The sequence below is a fragment of the Bos taurus genome, chromosome 19, assembly GCF_002263795.3.
Source record: "Bos taurus isolate L1 Dominette 01449 registration number 42190680 breed Hereford chromosome 19, ARS-UCD2.0, whole genome shotgun sequence".
Lineage (NCBI taxonomy): Eukaryota > Metazoa > Chordata > Mammalia > Artiodactyla > Bovidae > Bos > Bos taurus.
The window spans coordinates 52,354,525-52,378,895 of NC_037346.1; the positions used below are offsets into that span (position 1 = coordinate 52,354,525).

At 43.4% G+C, this 24,371-nt stretch overlaps 1 protein-coding gene across 1 annotated transcript in view; it reads right to left on the minus strand.

Annotated features, from left to right (window-relative positions):
- Window positions 1-24,371, minus strand: part of LOC512869 (ring finger protein 213-like) — a 128,565-nt gene that overhangs the window by 93,308 nt on the left and 10,886 nt on the right. Inside the window, exons 3-7 of the mRNA XM_059878372.1 lie at window positions 6,625-7,146; window positions 6,235-6,357; window positions 5,454-5,623; window positions 4,753-4,911; window positions 4,217-4,419 (exon numbers count right to left, since the gene is read on the minus strand). Of these exons, the coding sequence (XP_059734355.1) occupies window positions 4,217-4,419; window positions 4,753-4,911; window positions 5,454-5,623; window positions 6,235-6,357; window positions 6,625-7,146 (1,177 nt within the window). The remainder of the gene's footprint in view (window positions 1-4,216; window positions 4,420-4,752; window positions 4,912-5,453; window positions 5,624-6,234; window positions 6,358-6,624; window positions 7,147-24,371) is intronic.

A 24,371-nucleotide genomic window follows, 5' to 3' on the forward strand; every position in this document is an offset into this window, starting at 1 on the left:
AAAGCCAATCAAAAAATGGGAGAAGACTAAAAAGACACTTATCCAAAGAAGACATACAGATGGCTAACATGCACATGAAAAGAAGCTCATCATCACTAATTATTAGAGAAATGCAAATCAAAACTACAATACTACAATAAGGCATCACCACACACTGATCAGAATGGACATCATCCAAAAGACTACAAATACCAAATTCTGGAGAGGGTGTGGAGCAAAGGGAACCCTCCTATGCTATTGAAGGGAATGTAAATTGGTACAGCCACCTTGGAAAACAGTATGGAGTTTCCTCAATAAAAGTAAAAATAGAGCTACAATATGATTCAGCAACCACAACAATCCCACTTCTGGGTGTATATCCAAAAAAGATGAAAACTCTATTTCGAAAAAAAACACGCCTCTCCATGTTCATTGTAGCATTATTTACAATAGCCAAGACATGAAAGGAAACTAAGTGCCCATCAGCAGATGGATAAAGAAGACATGGCATATATACACGAGGGACTGTTACTCAGCAATCAACAAAGAAAAAATATTGCCATGTGCAGCAACTGGACAAGCAACTCCTGCAGCTCAATTCCAGAAAATTAAACAACCCAATCAAAAAATGGGCCAAAGAACTAAATAGACATCTCTCCAAATAGGACATACAGATGGCTAACAAACACATGAAAAGATGCTCAACATCACTCATTATCAGAGAAATGCAAATCAAAACCACTATGAGGTACCATTTCACACCAGTCAGAATGGCTGTAATCCAAAAGTCTACAAGCAATAAATGCTGGAGAGGGTGTGGAGAAAAGGGAACCCTCTTACACTGTTGGTGGAAATGCAAACTAGTACAGCCACTATGGAGAACAGTGTGGAGATTCCTTAAAAAACTGGACATAGAACTGCCTTATGATCCAGCAATCCCACTGCTGGGCATACACACTGAGGAAACCAGAAGGGAAAGAGACACGTGTACCCCAATGTTCATCGCAGCACTGTTTATAATAGCCAGGATATGGAAGCAACCTAGATGCCCATCAGCAGATGAATGGATAAGAAAGGGGTGGTACATATACACAATGGAGTATTACTCAGCCATTAAAAAGAATACATTTGAATCAGTTCTAATGAGGTGGATGAAACTGGAGCCTATTATACAGAGTGAAGTAAGCCAGAAAGAAAAACACCAATACAGTATACTAACGCATATATATGGAATTTAGAAAGATGGTAACAATAACCCTGTATGCGAGACAACAAAAGAGACACAGATGTATAGAACAGTCTTTTGGACTCTGTGGGAGAGGGAGAGGGTGGGATGATTTGGGAGAATGGCATTGAAACACATATAATATCATATAAGAAACTAATTGCCAGTCCAGGTTTGATGCAGGATACAGGATGCTTGGGGCTGGTGCACTGGGTCGACCCAGAGGGATGGTATGGGGAGGGAGGTAGGAGGGGGGATTCAGGATGGGGAACACGGGTACACCCATGGCGGATTCATGTTGATGTATGGCAAAACCATACAATATTGTAAAGTAAAAAAAAAAAAAAGAAAACATCCAGATGTGGTTAGCCATTGTCCAGGAAATAAAATAAATTCCTGAAAAGGATAAAGGACACACTAGACTTACTCTTTCACTTCACATTAGGGAGAGACATTTATGGGGCACTTACTGTATGCTTGACATTTTATTAGGAAATTTTCATGTATTGTATCATGAAATGACTTTTCATTGCCTTTTGAATAAAATCATAACTTCTTCTTAAAAAAAAAGAAAAAGAAAATAAACATAGAAATAAAATAAATATATTTTGCTTAAAATAAAATAAATTAAGTTTAATTAATTAATTAAATAAATAAATAAAAATAAAACATAGAAAATAAAGATTTACTGTATAGCACAGGGAACTATATTCAATATCTTGTAATAAGCTGTAATGGGAAAGAATCTTTTATATATATATATATATCATATATATGAATCTGATATATATCATATATATATGTGTATAAAACTGAACCAGTTTGCTGTTGCCCAAAAGTAACACAAAAATTAAAATACGCTTCAATAAAAGAGAGAAAAAATGAAAAAGGGAAGGAATAAAAAGGGAGAGAAAATCTTTTTAATGGACTTTAAAATGACTGCTTCTGTTTAAAGAAAAAAAAAAGAAATCTATCTGATTTGACAGCTTAAGTAGCAGGATCCAACCAGGTAAATCTGAAGTGACTATGGCAGTGCTTCTTAAGTAAGAGCAAATGGGACCTGCCATCCCAAGTCACTACCATGTCTTCTGCAAAGACTAGATCAACACCAGCTCTTGTCTAATGAGGGGTCATCTCAAGTACGGAAAGAGCCAGTTTGGATCATCCAGGAAGTGGAAGGACGGACTCTGGGATCGGCTCACAAAGAAGAGAGTCTTGTAAAGGCAGTCGAGTCAACACTTGGGTACATTTAAGAAGAGGGCATGACTCTTAGTTTCTTCTCTGTCTCTGGGCCAGTTCAAAATAATCAAGCTCCTGTCCCATTGACCTTTACTGCTGTCAGCCCAACAGAGATCCCAGCCACGGGCAGCATCAATGGAAAATACCCTTCCAGATGACTCCAAACCCAGCCATCAAGTCACTCCCAGCTTTCAGTCCTGCCTAGCTGAGGCCCCAGACATCAGAGAGCAGAATCCAGCCAGCCCTGCTGTGCTCCATCCAAACTACTAACCCACAGAAGTAATGAATATAATAAAACTGCTTTATGCACCCTCAAAAAACAAATAAACAAAATAAAGCACCTGGTCTTGGTGACAGACTGACACATCTCTCTCAAAAGCTGACAGATCAATCTTTTTAAACAAAGATTTTAATTTTAATCTGGGCTTCCCAGATAGCTCAGTTGGTAAAGAATCTGCCTGCAATGCAGGAGACCCTGGTTCGATTCCTGGGTAGGGAAGATCCCCTGGAGAAGAGATAAGTTACCCACTCCAATACTCTTGGGCTTCCCTTGTGGCTTAGCTGGTAAAGAATCTGCCTGCAATGCGAGAGACCTGGGTTCAATCCCTGGGTTGGAAAGACCCCGTGGACAAGGGAAAGGCTACTCATTCCAGTATTCTGGCCTGGAAAATTCCAGGGACTATACAGTCCATGGGGTCGCAAAGAGTCAGACACGACAGTGATTTTCATTCATTATCATTAATTTTAATGTAATAAATATAGGTACAGTTTTTGAGTCTACAAAATTGATTATCCATACTTTCTGAGGATACATGTGATGTTTATGACAGACCAGGAATTCAGCTACAAAGAAGATCTGAGAAGTTCCTAAAAGTAGAACCCATATAGACTCTCTATATACAACACATGCCATGTATGGACACACAAAACACACACACAAGTACCACACACACAGTGCATACAAGGAGGGGAAAAGATCACAGAGAAAAGAATTAGATACAGACAAGAATAGAAAGAGAAAAGGAGAATAAGGGTATAAAAAGTAAATAGAAGAGTGACAGGGAGAAGGCAATGGCACCCCACTCCAGTACTCTTGCCTGGGAAATCCCATGGATGGAGGAGCCTGGCAGGCTACAGTCCATGGGATCGTGAAGAGTCGGACACGACTGAGCAACTTGACTTTCACTTTTCCCTTTCATGCATTGGAGAAGGAAATGGCAACCCACTTCAGTATTCTTGCCTGGAGAATCCCAGGGACGGGAGCCTGGTGGGCTGCCATCTGTGGGGTGGCATAGAGTCAGACACGACTGACGTGACTTAGCAGTAGCAGCAGAAGAGCGACAATGATGACAGACAGCAGCGAGTAGTGGATCTGGCCCACCACTTGATAGCTTCTGATGGATGTCTTATTCACAGTTGTCGTTTGAAAACCTGGAAAGGTCTTCTGTCCTGCCTGGCAGCCCTGCTTCCCATGCCCTTGCCCCTGCTCAGTGCTGCCTCTCCATGCCCCAGTCCCCTCACTTCTTAGCGGATCCACCCTCTCTCCTTTCCCTTAGAAAACATCCACTACCTTGTTTACTCTTGTGAGTGGTTAAGCTAAACTGATCAGAAAAATGCTTTCAAGCTCAGGTTTAGGAAACATAGAGCCAGGAGGTAGGGCAGGGCTAATGCCAAGCAAAGAGGACCCACAGAGGTCAAGGAAAGCCTTTGTTCCCCAGGAAGGAAGGTCCAGCCTCAGAGGCTGATTGATCAAGAGTCCAGACTTCGGCTTACCTCCAGAGTCCAGAAGGGAAGACTTTACTCGCAGACAGCGGTTCACGTACTCGCCTTTCTTCTGCTGACTTGTGTAGATGAACTCATACTCCTCAGAGTTCTTGCCTTTGCAGATGATGTACTTGTAAGGAATGGGTTTATCCACGTGCTGCTTGGAAATGGTGGTGCTGCCTTCAATGAGGGACCCGTTCTCATGTAAATCTCTGTGAATAAACAGGACAGCAGTGAGTTATCTGAAAATCCTCTCCCAGAAATTTTCATTCTTCTCAAACACAACATGGGGTGCAGACCCAAAGCTGTAAATATATGCTGACTGAGAGCATGCTTCTAGAACAAGGCTTGGTTTCCACACAGAGACATAAAGAAGACCAAGATGAAGTATGACAAAGAATTGCATTATAAGGAAGAGGTTTTTTTAATATTCATCTCCCAGAGCTTCTAACAATTAACCAGCTTGATCAAAATTATGATTTCAATATATTTCAAAGACTGAACGTTCTATCCATTTCCTTATGGGCCAACTGGGATATACTCACTTGCTGTAGTGCATCTCGCAAACATTATGACTCCATGCAGGTTCCCCAAATTCTTTTCCACCCCTGACAAATACTTTGTGTTGATGGGGGTTGAATTCAAAATGTTTAGAAATAATTGCATGGAAGTACACCATGATTCCTTCCATGGAGCTCAGCAGGCTGGGGAAGATCACAAAAGAAAACACTGATTAGATCTGGTCTCTCTACTCCCTGCCCACACACACATGCAGGCACACATGTGCACACACGATCTTGTTTCTGGGCGTGCACTAACACACATCCTAGCAAAGTGCAAGAGAGCCCACACTTCAGATAGACTGCCCACCATGTGGGTCCCCTTGGCTCTCCCTCTATGGTGGAGGAGGACAGTGGGCACAGGGTGGGGTGATCTCTGCTCAGCTCCAAAGAGGGGGGGTGGGAGGGGGTGACTGAGTACTCTGGGACATGACTGTCTCTCTCCTGACTTCTGTAAGGCCCAGGCTGCCTCCGGGAGACCTCAGGGACTGTGTAATAGCAGAATTTCAACTGAGTAAGGAATTGGGACAGATGCCCCTCCCCTGCCTACCTCCTGAGCATTGCCCTTTGCCCTGAGAATCAACAAAAAGGCAGCCTGGGAATCTCCTCTGGGGTGGCATGGCCCTTTCCAGCCCCAGTGCTGGGTGGGGGCCAGGCCTGCGCTTTCCTGAGCCAGTTGCACCCACCTCTCCTTAGCTCGCTGTGTGCTCTGGTTCCTTTGCTCCTTCTCATTTTTCACAGGGGCTGCATTATTTCCGTTATTCCCCTCTGGCCTCTTCAGGTCCTTTGGCTTGGCTTTCTCATTTTCACCTGTTTTCCCTCCAGGAAGAGCTGTCTGGTCCTTGGTTGCAATTTCCTGGAACAGGCACCCAAACCCCAACCTTTAGACCAGGCTCCATGCTTGCTCCCAACATAGGACGCTTGTCACAATTGCCAGACTGGTCACATCCCTTCCCTGCTCAGAACCTTTAAACGGCTTCTGGTCCACCCACCACAGGGGAGCCTTGGACTCCTTGGAGCCAACCTTGTCAACTCCAGCCCCAACCCAGGCCTCTCTTCCCTTCACCTGCTCTTGGGAGAAGCAGATTTCCTGCTGTCCCCTAAACAAGCCCACCACACTCTCCCTTGGGGCCTTTGCATGTCCCGAGATAGGCACATGGCTTGCCTGTCACTCTTTCAGTTCTCCTTGGAGAGGCCCTGACTGGCACTTACCTCAGTCCCTTGCCCTACTTCTCTCCAGGGCACTTCACACAGTCTGGCTTTGCATGTCTTTCTCCCCACTAGAATGTGAGCTCCCAAAGGCAGAAACTGGTCTCATTCATGGCTATATCCCCAGCACCTAACACATATTCACCAAATGATTAAGCTGTGGAAGGAATGGGACTAAAAGGAGCAGCCCATGGGATGAACAGCAAGGATGGGGAGGGCGTCCTGGAGAGGCGACCAGGCAGGCATGAGACGCTTTACCTGGCGGTGGTTTCGGGAAGCAGGGACGCTTGTGGGTGGCTCTTTCATTTCCTCAGTCTTATCTTTAACATCTTTCCCAACTCCTTTCACTGAAACAGCTGACTCAGCTGCAGCATCACTTGCCTGGAAGAAATAAAGCCCCAAAACATCAGGGCCAAAATGACAAAATGCACAGGGAAACTTGAACTCAATGGCATAAGGGTCAGCCTCTGCCACCAGCCCAGGAACAGGGGTCAGCAGCTCAGGGTAGAGGGATAGCCCCTCCCACAGCCCCCCTCCCAAGAAGCGAGTCCCAGTGGACTCCCTTCCCAGACAGTGAAGTGTTGTCAGAACTGCACTGCACAGCAAGGTGTTGAGACATGGCAGGCCAATCCTGGGCATCAAATTCACCCCAGAGGCAGGAGCCCTGGCCAGCTGCCTGATGGTCTGCAGATCTTTTCTGGGCTTGGAGGTGTCCACCTTTGGCTCAGGCAGCAGGAGCTCCTGGGCAGTATCCTTCTCCCTAGGAGAGCCTTCACTGGCAGAAGTGGGGAGATCTTCACCCTTGAAGGGGCTCAGGGAGTGGTGGTCATTCCCTTCTGGGAGGGCTCCTGCCAGAGTCTGGTCCTGAGGTGCCGGGCTGCTCAGAGACTCAGCACCCATGGCTGCTTCTGCCTCTCCTGCAGCCTCGCCTTGCAGAGGGTGCCCCATAGCCTCCAGGGGTATTTTGCCCACACTTGGAGGCTTGCCTGACTGGTGAGTGGGTCTACACTGCTGAGCTGGGCTTTGGCATGGAGCTGTGTCCTGAAGCCCAGGGTTTGCAAGAGAACTCAGACTACAGGGCTCCAATGAGGATGGGGACAAGGAATCCAGCTCTGCAGATGTGGAAGCATTCTTCCAATTCCTTTTCTTCCTTTTACTCCTTCTACGCCGCTAAACAGAAAAAGAGACACTCATTTTGTTTCTCAGGTTTTCTGTACTCTCACCAAAGTTTTCCTTCAATTTCCTTTCAATTTCTGAAATACATCAAGTGTAGCTCAACCAAATCACTAAGAGTGTTAACACCCTTGGTAGAGAGGCCAGAGGTCCCCAAACAGCAGGAGGAAATAAACTGCAAGTGGCAAACATTTATTTTTTTCCTTCTCTACACAAAATTAAAGCAAGTTTCTTTTAATTCTGGGTTGTCATGGCGACACCTGAATCAGCCTGAACTTTATCTCAAACTTTGAGCTAACCTAATGCATTTTTCTTATGAAAATAATTCCTTCAACTATGTTAGTGAACTACATATTTGCTTGGAAATCTGCCTTTCTTCCAGATTCATGTCAACTGTGTTATGGCCTGGGATGATTCACCTAGTGCCAATGCTATCTAAAAATCTGTGTTGTGGGTGAGGGGCCTGGTGCAATTATCTCAGTTTTGAGGCATTTCTTTAATTAGCAGCTTTGCTACAGGTATAAAAATCCTTGCTAAAAACTAGCAAGGAGGTCACTCTTTCTGCCCCCTTCTGATGTCTATGTCAGAAGCTTTCTCTATCTCTTTTTATACTTTAATAAAACTTTACTACACAAAAGCGCTGAGTGATCAAGCCTCGTCTCTGGCCACAGATCGAATTCCTCTCCTCTGGAGGCCACAAATCACAGTGTCATTCACGGTTTGCAGCAGCAATCTTTCACCACCTTACGTATATCTGCCATTCCTCTCTCTTGGAAAGAAAGAAACTGAGCACAAAGTGAATGGGGGTGGTGAACAGAGTTGAGGGACAAGTGGGGAGCAGTGATGGTCACACACTTTGCTTTGCCCAATCCAAGCTGAAACCCTCATGTGGAATACCTTCCAATGGGAGGGCCCTATAAAGATGGCTTTCAAATGTTAGAAAGTATGCACAGGCCCAACATGTTACACTCTTATATGGTGTGTATTACAGACAAAATAGAGATGCAAAAATGAGCAGAAGGCTAAGTTGTTCCTTCCTGCACTTTCACTGGCATGTTATACCTCTGCCTGCAGATCCTCACTCAAAGGCAAGAATCCTCAGCTTCAGAATCAGAGACAAGCTTGTAGAAGCAGTTGTGGCAGGCCCCTGCGAGGACCCCAAGGGGCTGGATGCCCTGCATGCATGGGGATCCTGCTTTGCTGCAAATATTGATTAGTTCATTAAGTGCCAGTAACCTGTGACCCTCCCTGCCACTGAAGCCCAGTGTAGGCCCAGAGCTTAGTGTCTTGCCCCTTGCCTGGACTCAGTCCTCGGGAGAGGGAGATTGAAGACCTTGGGGTTTATTTGCACGTGGGGTGGGGCAGCCTGTTTCTGGGTCAGCTTCCAGATTTTCTCCAAAAAACCTGACCAAACTTCCAGCCCATCTGCTTGAAACAAGCAGCACAGCCCATAGACTGCCCTGAATGGCAATTTCCCAGTCTGACATCGACACCAGCTAACACTGTGGTAGAAAGAAGCTTAAGCAAGATCATTCAAGGTGGTCACATCCCCAACTTCCAGGGCATACAGATCGCTGAAGATCTTGCCAACATACTGATGGTGACTCAGCACATCTGGGGGAATTTCAGGTTCTGCATTTCCATGGTGCTGCTGCCAGTCCAGGCTTGCTCTGAGAGCTAACGCCAAGCAGCTCCCCAACCCTGGCACCCGACTCATCTGACAGGTCTGGGGGCCTAGGCACCAGCATCTCCATTAGCTTTCCTGGTGGTCCTGACATGCAGCCTCACTAGGAACCACAGGTCAGACGAGCAAGAAGCTGTGTGCAGACCCCAAGGCCCCAAGCCCTTTGCAGAATCTCCTCCTTTTTGAGTGTGAGGCTGGCTTAGATTAAGTCACTTAGTTCTATGCTGATTTAACAAAAGGAACCTGGAACTCTGTCCTAAGCACAAGGAATAAGAAAGTAAGACATGTTCCTCCCCCACAAACCTGATGTTTAATTGGATAAAAAGACTAAAAACAAATGGTTTTAGCATACTGGAAGGACTGGGAGGCTTCCCAAAGAAGAGGTTCAGGTTGAGTCTAAAAGTCATTGAGAGCCAATAAGGCAGTTTCATGCAGTCAGCAAAGATTTCCGGGACCTGTGCATCTGAACATGGCCACAGCCATGGGCTGCCTTCTAGGTTGACCTGCCCACCCAGAATCAAAGCTTATGCTTGGCCAGAAGACCCTGCGTGGCTGGCCCTCATTGTCTGTCAACCTCATCCCACCCTAGTCCTGCCCTGGCCTCCAGCATCAATCCTGTTTTTACCTTCTGTACTTTAGGATGTTTTGGCATTTGGGGGGACCTTGCTCATCCTGGAGAGACTGCCCCTCCCAGGGTTAGCTAATACCCAGAGAGAGGTGGTGACTCCCCACAAGCACATCTTTCATCTGCCAATCAACCAACACGGAGCTCCTCCCTCCACCCACCGCCCACCTCCTTTATCAAACTCTCCTTCCAAGCCAACATTTCCAGCTCCAAATCACCACAGGGCAATCTATACTACCCTACACCCCAAAGTCCACCAAGAGCATTCACACTAGCCAATTCTGAACCTCCTCAAACCTGCCTGCCCTACCCCACAAGGCAGGCTCAGGGCCACTTTCTCCCCTTGCTCCTTCTATCTCCCCTGCTGCCCTTCAGACATGGCCCCTCCTCCTGGGAGCTGTAACCCTGGCCTCTCCAGTCATCACTAGTCACACAATCAGGGCGCCTCCAGCTTCAGGTTCCCTCTCTCCCCAGACACCTCCGTCACTTTGTCCTCTACCCCACACCCCTTGGCAGACCACCTGGGCACCCCCGGTAGGAAAGTAAACCTTTGCAGCCCTGTACTTGCTTTATTTCCTTCTGTAGCAACCATCAACTAAACATGCCTTTTATTTTCTCTTCCTTCCAGGAAGGAAGTCTCTGTTTTCTTCACTGCTACATCCACAGTGTCTAGAACAATCCCTGAGCACTGGTAGGTACCTAAATGCTTCTATCTCATTATATAAATTCCTCAGAAAGTCGTCTCTCCCTGCAGCACCACCATGTTCCCTCTGCCACTGGGACTCCCATCCTCCTCAGTTGGGTCTCTCTATGATCAGATCCAAGAACAAAGGGTTCTGACTTCTGATTCACAATTTCTGTTTCGCCTCTTTGCCTCACTTTCTTCTCTTCTCTCTATTCGACTATGCTTTTTATAAACTGCTTCAAAATACTTAGAATAAGGTCTAGATTTTGTACAGGCAATTAGTTATCTCAACGTACATCTGGTAACTTAGTTCTCTTAACACACGTCTATGGGGCTGCTTGATGGCCCGCCCTCCTCACAGATTTACAGGCAGGTCTGGGATGTTGGCAGATCTCAAACTACTGGCACGCTTGCCATAACAAAGCTTGAGGCTAAAGTTTAAAGTTTCCCTTGACAAAAGTCAAGTTTATATAGGCATGTTACATAGTTATGTATTCCTAATTATTGTGGTCTGTCATTTTGACCTCATTAGTAAGGAATATGTACACTAAAACTAAACATTACTGATTGGGAATGCACACAGACATGCAACCCGACCTCTGGGTATGGGCAGTGGATGGAGGCTGTTGGGAGGAGACCCCAAAAGTTCTGCTGATGTCCATGTTGACGATGGATGGTAGGGTATGAGTATTCACTTAGTTAACCCTGCATCTGTTATAAATACCCTTTAAGGTGGGTGTGATATTTAATTAGGGCTCCCCTAGTGGCTCAGTAGTAAAGAATCTGCCTGTCAATGCAGGAGAAATAGGAGACACAGGTTTGATCCTTGGGTCAGAAAGATCCCCTGGAGAAGGAAATAGCAACCCACTCTCGTATTCTTGCCTGGGAAATCCCATGAACAGAGGAGCCTATTGGGTTAAAGTCCATGAGGTTCCAAAAGAATTGGACACAACTTAGTGACTAAACAACAACAATTAAAACTTTTAATTAAAACTTTTAAATGAGTTTGGGGGGAGGAGCCAAGATGGCGGAGGAGTAGGATGGGGAGAACACTTTATCCCCCACAAATTCATCAAAAGAGCATTTAAAAGCCGAGTAAATTCCACAGAACAACTTCTGAATGCCGGCAGAGGACATCAGGCACCCAGAAAAGCAACCCAAGTCTTCGAAAGGAGGTAGGAAAAAATATAAAAGACAAAAAAAAGAGACAAAAGAGGGAGGGATGGAGTTCCGTCCCGGGAAGGGAGTCTTAAAAAGAGAGAAGTTTCCAAACATCAGGAAACCTTCTCACGGCCAAATCTGTGCCGAGCTTTGGAAGCACAGAGGGCAACATAACAGGGAGAAAAAATAAATAAACAATTAAAACTCGCAGATTGCGAGCCCTAAGGTAACTCCCCCAGCGGAAAAGCAGTGCAGACGCCTACACACGCCATTAGCAAGCGGGGGCTGGGCAGGGAGACGCGGTGCGGGCTGCATCGCTTAGAGTTAAGGACCTGGCCTGAATACCCTGAGCGCTGTCTGAGCGAAATAATCTGGGCTAGCAAACCAGACTGTGGGATATGTATCACGCGAAAAGCCAGCCCTAACCTAAGACACCGCCAGGCCCGCGCACGGAACAAAGGACTGAACAGAGATAGCCGGCTGCAGACCTTCCCCCTCCAGTGACACGCAGCCAGAGCCAGAGGGGGCAATCGCAGCCCCAGAGAGACATTATCTATAAAACTGTAAGCAGGCTTCTTTGCTAACTAAAACTTCTTGGGGGTCTGGACGGTCAACATCTCCCTGAGAAGGCGCGCCAGTTGTACACCTAGATAACCGAGCGGCGGGGAGGCGATAAGTCGCAGCAATCGTGCTCGCTAAACACCTCATCACCTGAGCTGCTCGGACCTGGGAAGGGCACAAAACACAGGCCCAACCGAGTCTGTGCCTCTGAGGACTACCCAAGTGCCTGAACCTGAGCGGCTTGGACCTGGGAGGTGCAGGCAGCCCAGGGCCAGCCACGGATGGTTCCCGGCGGAGCAACCTAGAGCCTGAGCATTGTGGGCAGGGAGGCTACACACGCCCTGAGCGGGGGCAGACCCAGTGTGGCTGAGGCATTTCGAGCACACGCCAGTGTTACTTGTTTGCAGCATCCCTCCCTCCCTCCCCACAGTGCAACTGAACAAGTGAGCCTAAAAAGAAAAAAAGAAAAAAAAAATGTCCTCCACCGTCCCCTTTGTGTCAGGGCGGAAACCAGACACTGAAGAGTCCAGCAAACAGAAGAAGCCATAACAGAGGGAACCGCCTTGGAAGCTACAGGCAATAGATTAAAACCCTGTGGTTACTACCGACTACATAGGAAGGGGCCTATAGATCTTGAGAAATAAAAGTCGGACCAAGGAACTAGCCAAAAATGAGCTGAACTCACAATACTCACAACAAAACCAGAGAAAGTCCTCGACATATTTTTACTATTTTTACGATCATTCTTTCTTCCTTTTTTTTTTAAATTTTTAAAAAAAATTTTAAGTCCTTTAATTTTCACTTTTATAACCTATTACTTTGCAAAAAAAAAAAAGACCCTATTTTTTTTTCTTCAGCAAACTTCATATATATATTTTTTATAATTTTTTGACCTTGTTTTTTTCTTCTTCTTCTTTTCTTTAACATTGTATTTTTGAAATTCCAAACTCTACTCTAGATTTTTAATTTTAGCTTTTTGGTATTTGTTATCAATTTTGTACCTATAGTTTTTTTTTATAATTTCTGTGACTTTTTTTTCCTCTGTTTCTTTCTCTTCTTCTTTTATATAACATTGTATATCTGAAATTCCAAACTCTACTCTAGATTTTTAATTTATGCTTTTTGGTATTTGATATCAATTTTGTACCTGTATTTTCTTTATAATTTTTGTGACATTGTTTGTTTTTGTTTGTTTGTTTTTCTCTCCTTATTTTTCTTCTTCTTTTTTTTAACATTGTATTTTTGAAATTCCAAACTCTACTCTAGATTTTTAACTTTTGCTTTTTGGTATTAGTTATCAATTTTGTACCTTTAAGAACCCAATCTTCAGTACCCATTTATCACTAGGGAGCGAGATTACTGGCTTAACTGCTCTCTCTCCCTTTGGACTCTCCTTTTTCTCCACCAGGTCGCCTATGTCTCCTCCCTAACCCCTCTCTACTCTACCCAACTCTGTGAATTTCTGTGTGTTCCAGACAGTGGAGAACACTTAGGGAACTGATTACTGGCTGGATCTGTCTCCCTCCTTTTCATTACCCCCTTTTATCCTCTGGCCACCTCTGTCTCCTTCCTCCATCTTCTCTTCTCTGTATAACTCCGTGAACATCTCTGAGCGGTCCAGTTGTGGAGTGCGCATAAGGAAGTGATTATTGGCTAGCCCACTCTCTCCACTATTGATTCCACCTCATCTCATTCGGGTCACCTCTAACTCCCTCCTCCCTCTTCTCTTCTCCATGTAACGCTGTGGACCTCTCTGGGTGACCCTCACGGTAGAGAAACTTTTCATCTTTAATGTAGATGTTTTATCAATGGTGCTGTATAGAAGGAGAAGTTTTGAAACTACTGTAAAAATAAGACCAATAACTGGAAGCAGGAGGCTTAAATCCAAACCCTGACTCCAGGGAACTCCTGACTCCAAGGAACATTAATTGACAGGAGCTCATCAAACGCCTCCATACCGACACTGAAACCAAGCACCACACAAGGGCCAACAAGTTCCAGGGCAAGACATACCAAGCAAATTCTCCAGCAACAAAGGAGCACAGCCCTGAGCTTCAAGATACAGGCTGCCCAAAGTCACCCCAAAACCATAGACATCTCATAACTCATTACTGGACACTTCATTGCACTCCAGAGAGAAGAAATACAGCTCCACCCACCAGAACACCAACACAAGCTTCCCTAACCAGGAAACTTTGACAAGCCACCTGTACAAACCCACACACAGCGAGGAAACGCCACAATAAAGAGAACTCCACAAACTGCCAGAATACAGAAAGGACACCCCAAAATCAGCAATTTAAACAAGATGAAGAGACAGAGGAATACCCAGCAGAAAAAGGAACAGGATAAATGCCCACCAAACCAAACAAAAGAGGAAGAGATAGGGAATCTACCTGATAAAGAATTCCAAATAATGATAGTGAAATTGATCCAAAATCTTGAAATCAAAATGGAATCACAGATAAATAGCCTGGAGACAAGGATTGAGAAGATGCAAGAAGGGTTTAACAAGGACCTAGAAGAAATAAAAAAGAGTCAATATATAATGAATAATGCAATAAATGAAATTAAAAGCACTCTGGAGGCAACAAATAGTAGAATAACAGAGGCAGAAAATAGGATTAGTGAATTAGAAGATAGAATGGCAGAAATAAATGAATCAGAGAGGACAAAAGAAAAATGAATTAAAAGAAATGAGGACAATCTCAGAGACCTCCAGGACAATATTAAACGCTACAACATTCAAATCATAGGGGTCCCAGAAGAAGAAGACAAAAAGAAAGACCATGAGAAAATACTTGAGGAGATAATAGTTGAAAACTTCCCTAAAATGGGGAAGGAAATAATCACCCAAGTCCAAGAAACCCAGAGAGTCCCAAACAGGATAAACCCAAGGTGAAACACCCCAAGACACATATTAATCAAATTAACAAAGATCAAACACAAAGAACAAATATTAAAAGCAGCAAGGGAAAAACAACAAATAACACACAAGGGAATTCCCATAAGGATAACAGCTGATCTTTCAATAGAAAATCTTCAAGCCAGGAGGGAATGGCAGGACATACTTAAAATGATGAAAGAAAATAACCTACAGCCCGGATTATTGTACCCAGCAAGGATCTCATTCAAGTATGAAGGAGAAATCAAAAGCTTTTCAGACAAGCAAAAGCTAAGAGAATTCTGCACCACCAAACCAGCTCTCCAACAAATACTAAAGGATACTCTCTAGACAGGAAACACAAAAATGGTGTAAAAACTCGAACCCAAAACAATAAAGTAAATGGCAACGGGATCATACTTATCAGTAATTACCTTAAACGTAAATCGGTTGAATGCCCCAACCAAAAGACAAAGACTGGCTGAATGGATACAAAAACAAGACCCATACATATGTTGTCTACAAGAGACCCACCTCAAAACAGGGGACACGTACAGAATGAAAGCGAAGGGCTGGAAAAGATTTTCCATGCAAATAGGGACCAAAAGAAAGCAGGAGTAGCAATACTCATATCAGATAAAATAGATTTTAAAACAAAGGCTGTGAAAAGAGACAAAGATGGTCACTACATAATGATCAAAGGATCAATCCAAGAAGAAGATATAACAATTATAAATATATATGCACTCAACACGGAAGCACCACAGTATGTAAGACAAATGCTAACAAGTAAGAAAGGAGAAATTAACAATAACACAATAATAGTGGGAGACTTTAATACCCCACTCACACCTATGGATAGATCAACTAAACAGAAAATACAAGGAAACACAAACTTTAAATGATACAATAGACCAGTTAGACCTAATTGATATCTATGGGACATTTCATCCCAAAACAATGAATTTCACCTTTTTCTCAGGCGCACATGGAACCTTCTCCAGGATAGATCACATCCTGGGCCATAAATCTAGCCTTGGTAAATTCAAAAAAATAGAAATCATTCCAAGCATCTTTTCTGACCACAATGCAGTAAGATTAGATCTCAATTACAGGAGAAAAACTATTAAAAATTCCAACATATGGAGCCTGAACAACACGCTGCTGAATAACCAACAAATCACAGAAAAAATCAAAAAAGAAATCAAAATTTGCATAGAAATGAATGAAAATGAAAACACAACAACCCAAAACCTATGGGACACTGTAAAAGCAGTCCTAAGGGGAAAGTTCATAGCAATACAGGCATACCTCGAGAAACAAGAAAAAAGTCAAATAAATAACCTAACTCTACACCTAAAGCAACTAGAAAAGGAAGAAATGAAGAACCCCAGGGTTAGTAGAAGGAAAGAAATCTTAAAAATTAGGGCAGAAATAAATGCAAAAGAAACAAAAGAGACCATAGCAAAAATCAACAAAGCCAAAAGCTGGTTCTTTGAAAGGATAAATAAAATTGACAAACCATTAGCCAGACTCATCAAGAAACAAAGGGAGAAAAATCAAATCAATAAAATTAGAAATGAAACTGGAGAGATCACAACAGACAACACAGAAATACAAAGGATCATAAGAGACTACTATCAACAATTATATGCCAATAAAATGGACAACGTGGAAGAAATGGACAAATTCTTAGAAAAGTACAACTTTCCAAAACTGGACTAGGAAGAAATAGAAAATCTTAACAGACCCATCACATGCACGGAAATTGAAACTGTAATCAAAAATCTTCCAGCAAACAAAAGCCCAGGTCCAGACGGCTTCACAGCTGAATTCTACCAAAAATTTAGAGAAGAGCTAACACCTATCCTGCTCAAACTCTTCCAGAAAATTGCAGAGGAAGGTAAACTTCCAAACTCATTCTATGAGGCCACCATCACCCTAATACCAAAACCTGACAAAGATCCCACAAAAAAAGAAAACTACAGGCCAATATCACTGATGAACATAGATGCAAAAATCCTTAACAAAATTCTAGCAATCAGAATCCAACAACACATTAAAAAGATCATACACCATGACCAAGTGGGCTTTATCCCAGGGATGCAAGGATTCTTCAATATCCGCAAATCAATCAATGTAATACACCACATTACCAAATTGAAAAATAAAAACCATATGATTATCTCAATAGATGCAGAGAAAGCCTTTGACAAAATTCAACATCCATTTATGATAAAAACTCTCCAGAAAGCAGGAATAGAAGGAACATACCTCAACATAATAAAAGCTATATATGACAAACCCACAGCAAACATTATCCTCAATGGTGAAAAATTGAAAGCATTCCCTCTAAAGTCAGGAACATGACAAGGGTGCCCACTTTCACCATTACTATTCAACATAGTTTTGGAAGTTTTGGCCACAGCAATCAGAGCAGAAAAAGAAATAAAAGGAATCCAAGTTGGAAAAGAAGAAGTAAAACTCTCACTATTTGCAGATGACATGATCCTCTACATAGAAAACCCTAAAGACTCCACCAGAAAATTACTAGAACTAATCAATAATTATAGTAAAGTTGCAGGATATAAAATCAACACACAGAAATCCCTTGCATTCCTATACACTAATAATGAGAAAACAGAAAGAGAAATTAAGGAGACAATTCCATTCACCATTGCAACGGAAAGAATAAAATACTTAGGAATATATCTACCTAGAGAAACTAAAGACCTATACATAGAAAACTATAAAACACTGGTGAAAGAAATCAAAGAGGACACTAATAGATGGAGAAATATACCATGTTCATGGATTGGAAGAATCAATATAGTGAAAATGAGTATACTACCCAAAGCAATTTATAGATTCAATGCAATCCCTATCAAGCTACCAATGGTATTCTTCACAGAGCTAGAACAAATAATTTCACAATTTGTATGGAAATACAAAAAACCTCGAATAGCCAAAGCTATCTTGAGAAAGAAGAATGGAACTGGAGGAATCAACCTACCTGACTTCAGGCTCTACTACAAAGCCACAGTTATCAAGACAGTATGGTACTGGCACAAAGACAGAAATATAGATCAATGGAACAAAATAGAAAGCCCAGAGATAAATCCACGCACATATGGACACCTTATCTTTGACAAAGGAGGCAAGAATATACAATGGATTAAAGACAATCTCTTTAACAAGTGGTGCTGGGAAATCTGGTCAACCACTTGTAAAAGAATGAAACTAGAACACCTTCTAACACCATACACAAAAATAAACTCAAAATGAATTAAAGATCTCAACGTAAGACCAGACACTATAAAACTCCTAGAGGAGAACATAGGCAAAACACTCTCTGACATACATCACAGCAGGATCCTCTATGACCCACCTCCCAGAATATTGGGAATAAAAGCAAAAATAAACAAATGGGACCTAATTAAACTTAAAAGCTTCTGCACATCAAAGGAAACTATTAGCAAGGTGAAAAGGCAGCCTCAGAATGGGAGAAAATAATAGCAAATGAAGCAACTGACAAACAACTAATCTCAAAAATATACAAGCAACTCCTACAGCTCAACTCCAGAAAAATAAATGACCCAATCAAAAAATGAGCCAAAGAACTAAATAGACATCTCTCCAAATAGGACATACAGATAGCTAACAAACACATGAAAAGATGCTCAACATCACTCATTATCAGAGAAATGCAAATCAAAACCACTATGAGGTACCATTTCACACCAGTCAGAATGGCTGCGATCCAAAAGTCTACAAGCAATAAATGCTGGAGAGGGTGTGGTGAAAAGGGAACCCTCTTACACTGTTGGTGGGAATGCAAACTAGTACAGCCACTATGGAGAACAGTGTGGAGATTCCTTAAAAAACTGGACATAGAACTGCCTTATGATCTAGCAGTCCCACTGCTGGGCATACACACTGAAGAAACCAGAAGGGAAAGAGACACGTGTACCCCAATGTTCATCACAGCACTGTTTATAATAGCCAGGACATGGAAGCAACCTAGATGTCCATCAGCAGATGAATGGATAAGAAAGGGGTGGTACATATACACAATGGAGTATTACTCAGCCATTAAAAAGAATACATTTGAATCAGTTCTAATGAGGTGGATGAAACTGGAGCCTATTATACAGAGTGAAGTAAGCCAGAAAGAAAAACACCAATACAGTATACTAACGCATATATATGGAATTTAGAAAGATGGTAACAATAACCCTGTGTATGAGACAGCAAAAGAGACACTGATGTATAGAACAGTCTTATGGACTCTGTTACAGAGGGAGAGGGTGGGAAGATTTGGGAGAATGGCATTGAAACATGTATAATATCATGTATGAAACGAGTTGCCAGTCCAGGTTCGATGCACGATACTGGATGCTTGGGGCTAGTGCACTGGGACAACCCAGAGGGATGGTATGGGGAGGGAGAAGGGAGGAGGGTTCAGGATAGGGAACACATGTATACCTGTGGTGGATTCATTTTGATATTTGGCAAAACTAATACAATTTGTAAAGTTTAAAAATAAAATAAAATTTAAAAAAAATTTTAAAAAAATAGAGCTTGAGCTAGATAATAAAATTGTTTTCAGCTATAATTCACACATTTAAAAAAAAATTAAATGAGTTTGACTTTGAAGGGGTGTTAGGGAGCTTTATGGGGACTGGAATGTCTTGTCTCTGGATCTGGTAGCAGCGATAAGGCTATATATGCAGCAGAATATTTGGGGGATTCTGCACTGACGATCTATGCATTTTACTCAATACCAATTATTGTTGTTTAGTCACTAAGTTGTGTTGGACCCTTTTGTGACAACCTGGGCTCTAATCTGCCAGGCTTCTCTGAACATAGGATTTCCCAAGCATGAATACTGGAGTGGGTTGTCATTTCTTCTCCAGGAGATTTTCCCAACCCAGGGATCGAACCCTACTCTCTTTCATTGACAGGGAGATTCTATATCACTACGCCACCTGGGAAGCCTGGTACCATTGTACCTTGGTTCAAAAGCTATGCTGTGCCAGCTCTAAATGGATACATAAAGGCTACTCTATTCTTTCTCTAAAAGAATTGACTAGGAAAAGAAAATAATAGTTTGCTACTTCTTAGGGTGAGATGCTGGTCAGAATACACCTCTGATTTTATAATGAGTGTCAGTTTTTCCATCAAAAAAAAAAAAAAAAGACTTCCACACAGGGAGAGCAGAGAGTTAACCTCGAGCAGGCCAGGGGACATTGGGGGGGGGGGGCGTGGCTGCTGCAGACCCTGAGGAGGCAACTATGGCAGGAATTGGGGGTGACAGGTGGGAACACTGACTATTAGGAAGTCAGTGAAGTTCCTTAACAAAGGTTGAAGTGTTGGAGGCTAAGTGGGCCTACATCTCTGTCCAAACTCCCAGAGGTCTCCTCTGCCTCATTCTGAGCTGATAGGGCTAGGGATAGAGTAGGATAGTTAAATATTTAGTTTAGAATTCACCCTAGGGGATTAAGGACAAAAAAGAAACTTTGAGGGAGTTTGGGAAACAGTTGTAGGCTAATGACCACTCAGGGAATGAATCCAGCAACTTAGCAACAATCTACACTATTTTGAAGGAAGACCAAGCATCCAAGTACCAGGCACACTCAAGCCACAAGTCCTGATAATTACAACACAAGACAATGGATAAGAGGTCTGAAATTTGTTACATGAAGTCAGCAAGTTAACAGTTCTTAACCTTTCTGCATGTAGCCAAGACAGGAACATAGGTGAAAGGGGAAAGAGACTAGGTGAAAGAGGACCTTATACTGAAAATTACTGAGCCCAGGTTTCTTCTTTACATGGCCAGATCAGATCAGATCAGATCAGTCGCTCAGTCGTGTCCGACTCTTTGTGACCCCATGAATCGCAGCACGCCAGGCCTCCCTGTCCAACACCAACTCCTGGAGTTCACTGAGACTCACGTCCATTGAGTCAGTGATGCCATCCAGCCATCTCATCCTCTGTCATCCCCTTCTCCTCCTGCCCCCAATCCTTCCCAGCATCAGAGTCTTTTCCAATGAGTCAACTCTTTGCATGAGGTGACCAAAGTACTGGACATCAGAGGGCATCAGAGGGCAAACACACTGAAACCATACTCACAGAAAACTAGTCAATCTAATCACACTAGGACCACAGCCTTGTCTAACTCAGTGAAACTAAGCCATGCCCATGGGGCAACCCAAGATGGGCAGGTCATGGTGGAGAGATCTGACAGAATGTGGTCCACTGGAGAAGGGAATGGCAAACCACTTCAGTATTCTTGCCTTGAGAACCCCATGAACAGTATGAAAAGGCAAAATGATAGGATACTGAAAGAGAAACTCCCCAGGTCAGTGGATGCCCAATATGCTACTGGAGATCAATGGAGAAATAACTCCAAAAAGAATGAAGGGATGGAGCCAAAGCAAAAAGAATACCCAGCTGTGGATGTGACTGGTGATAGAAGCAAGGTTTGATGCTGTAAAGAGCAATATTGCATAGGAACCTGGAATGTTAGGTCCCTGAATCAAGGCAAATTGGAAGTGGTCAAACAAGAGATGGCAAGAGTGAATGTCGACATTCTAGGAATCAGCTAACTGAAATGGACTGGAATGGGTGAATTTAACTCAGATGACCATTGTATCTAATACTGAGGGCAAGAATTCCTCAGAAGAAATGGAGTAGCCATCATGGTCAACAAAAGAGTCCGAAATGCAGCACTTGGATGCAATCTCAAAAACGACAGAATGATCTCTGTTCGTTTCCAAGGCAAACCATTCAATATCACAGTAATCCAAGTCTATGCCCCAACCGGTAACACTGAAGAAGCTGAAGTTGAACGGGTCTAGGAAGACCTACAAGACCTTTTAGAACTAACACCCAAAAAAGATGTCCTTTTCATTATAGGGGACTGGAATGCAAAAGTAGGAAGTCAAGAAACACCTGGAGTAACAGGCAAATTTGGCCTTGGAATACGGAATGAAGCGGGACAAAGACTAATAGAGTTTTGCCAAGAAAATGCACTGGTCATAACAAACACCCTCTTCCAACAACACAAGAGAAGACTCTATACATGGACATCACCAGATGGTCAACATCGAAATCAGATTGATTATATTCTTTGCAGCCAAAGATGGAGAAGCTCTATACAGTCATCAAAAACAAGACCAGTAGCTGACTGTGGCTCAGACCATGAACTCCTTATTGCCAAATTCAGACTTAAATTGAAGAAAGTAGAGAAAACCACTAGACCATTCAGGTATGACCTAAATCAAGTCCCTTATGATTATACATGGCCAGACAGGCCAGTAAATTGGGAGACAAGTTGTTGGAACAAGGAATAGTGATTTTAATTGGAAAGCTAGCAGACCCAGAAGATGGGAGACTAGTGTCTCAAAAGATGGTTATCTTACCTGAGTCCAAATTTGGGCTCCTTTTATACACAAGAGAGGGATGGGGAGGAGCCACTGTGGCACTGACCAATGACTGAGTAGGACCACTACCATTCACTGTTGATGGTTGCTAGCTTCAGGGGAGAGGCCCACTGTGGTGCCAACTAATGGCTGAGCAGCTGCTATAGCTCCTGCTGCCTCACCGCTATTACATCCTGAGTAGAAAGTTGCTTCCCTGGTGGCTCAGTGGTAAAGAATCTGCCTGCCAATGCAGGAGACTCAAGTTTGATCCCTGGCTTAGGAAGATTCCCTGGAGAAGGAAATGGCAACCCACTCCAATATTTTTCCCTGGGAAATTCCATGAACAAGATAAGTCGGACATGACTTGGCGACCAAAAAACAACGTAACAGAAACATGCAACTCTAGAAAGTGGCCAGGTCTGAAGAAGTACCAGGCCACTCTCCAATATTGTCCTCCAGCTCTCAGTAGAGACTTTGGTGGCCATGCAAAGGCAGTTGATGTGCCTGTTACTAGGATCATTGTCTGAGGTGGTGGACACTATGGACTCAGCCCACTGCTGGCTTCACTGGTCAGTTGATGACCAATGAGGTGGCCTGGGAACTGGTGTCCCTAGAGCAAAGCTCTTGCTTGCCCACTTACGCAGTGGGTGGGTGGCAGACTAGGCGTGGTATGCCAGGAAGGGAGAAAGGAAGGGCCCATCATGCTTGAGGTTTGCGATAGGGAGTCCTATTACAAAACTTGAGATGAATTACCAAATTTTAGTATATGTTACCACCCTTTTGCCAACACATGCATTCAAAGCCCATCCTAGTCAGGGCCAGGTATCCAGGTGGGCTCCATCCTCTCCCAGCAGGAAGCTGAGGACAAGACTGAGGTGACACTGGAAGGAAACCACAAGGTCAGTAGGCACCTTCAACCCAACTCTCTGGCTCTATCCTGTGCTTCTCTTCATCGTGGAAGAGAGTGGGGGACCTATTTCAGAGGGGGAATGAATCCATTTGAAATCCATTCAGAATCCATTTAAAAGCAAGAACCAGCAAAGCCACCTAGTCAGTCAGCATCAAAGGGCCACCAGAGAAAGGACAGGCAGGGACAGGAGCTCCCCATGGCCCCATAACCCCAACACCCCTGCATCTAGCCCATGAATGCCAGGTGAAGGACCAACTCAGTGACTGGGGATGAGGCAGGACAAGTGGCCTGGGTCCTGGTTCTGGCCATTTCCATCAGTCCCTGATGTCATCCACCACTGTTAGAATGTGACATCATCAACCACAGGCCCTTCCAACAACATGCACACCATTCTCTATTAGGATTATGTAGGGACTTGAGAGAGTCATTTCCTAGGCAGGTTGATAAGGAGTCTAGGGGTCCCCAAGGAGAGAGGGGTCTGGAATTCTCAAGGAGGAAGAAAGGACAAACTTTTTTCCTTCTCTACGTTCCTTAGGATTATATAACAATAATGTATCCTGCCTGAGGACAGTCTCTGGATTAAACCTTCTGGCTAATTCTGTTATCTTAAAATGTAAATTTTATATTCTGTTATATTAAATTATATATTCTGTTATATTAAAATGTAAATTTTAATGGGAGTAGGTCTGGTGAGGTCTTTACAACCTCCAGACATTCTTTGGATTCATTGGAGAGTATATAACTTCATTACTAACACTAGCAAGTGGGTACTTTTTCTGCCCCCTTCTGATGCCTATGTCAGAAGCTTTCTCTATCTCCTTTATACTTTAATAAAACTTTATTACACAAAAGCTCTGAGCGATCAAGCCTCATCTCTGGCCCCAGATTGAATTCTTCTCCTCCGGGGGCCAAGAATCCCAGTGTCTTCGCGTGATTCAACAACAACCTTTCAGACTGACAACAGTCAAAAGTCCTCATAAACTAATCACCAGAAAAAAACCCCAGCATTCCTTTGTTCACTGCAGCTGGCTTCCTTTCCTGTGTAGATGGGTAAGTGTGCATCCAGGGTTTTGTTTTTAAATCCCCTTCTGTGACAATGTTGTTCAGTCGCCAATTTGTGTCTGACTCTTCGAGATCCCAAGGACCACAGCACACCAGGCCTCCCTGTCTCTCACCATCTCCCGGAATTTGCCCAAGTTCATGTTCATTGAATCGGTGATGCCATCCAACCATCTCATCCTCTGTGGCCCTCTTCTCCTTCTGCCTTCAATCTTTCCCCACATCAGGG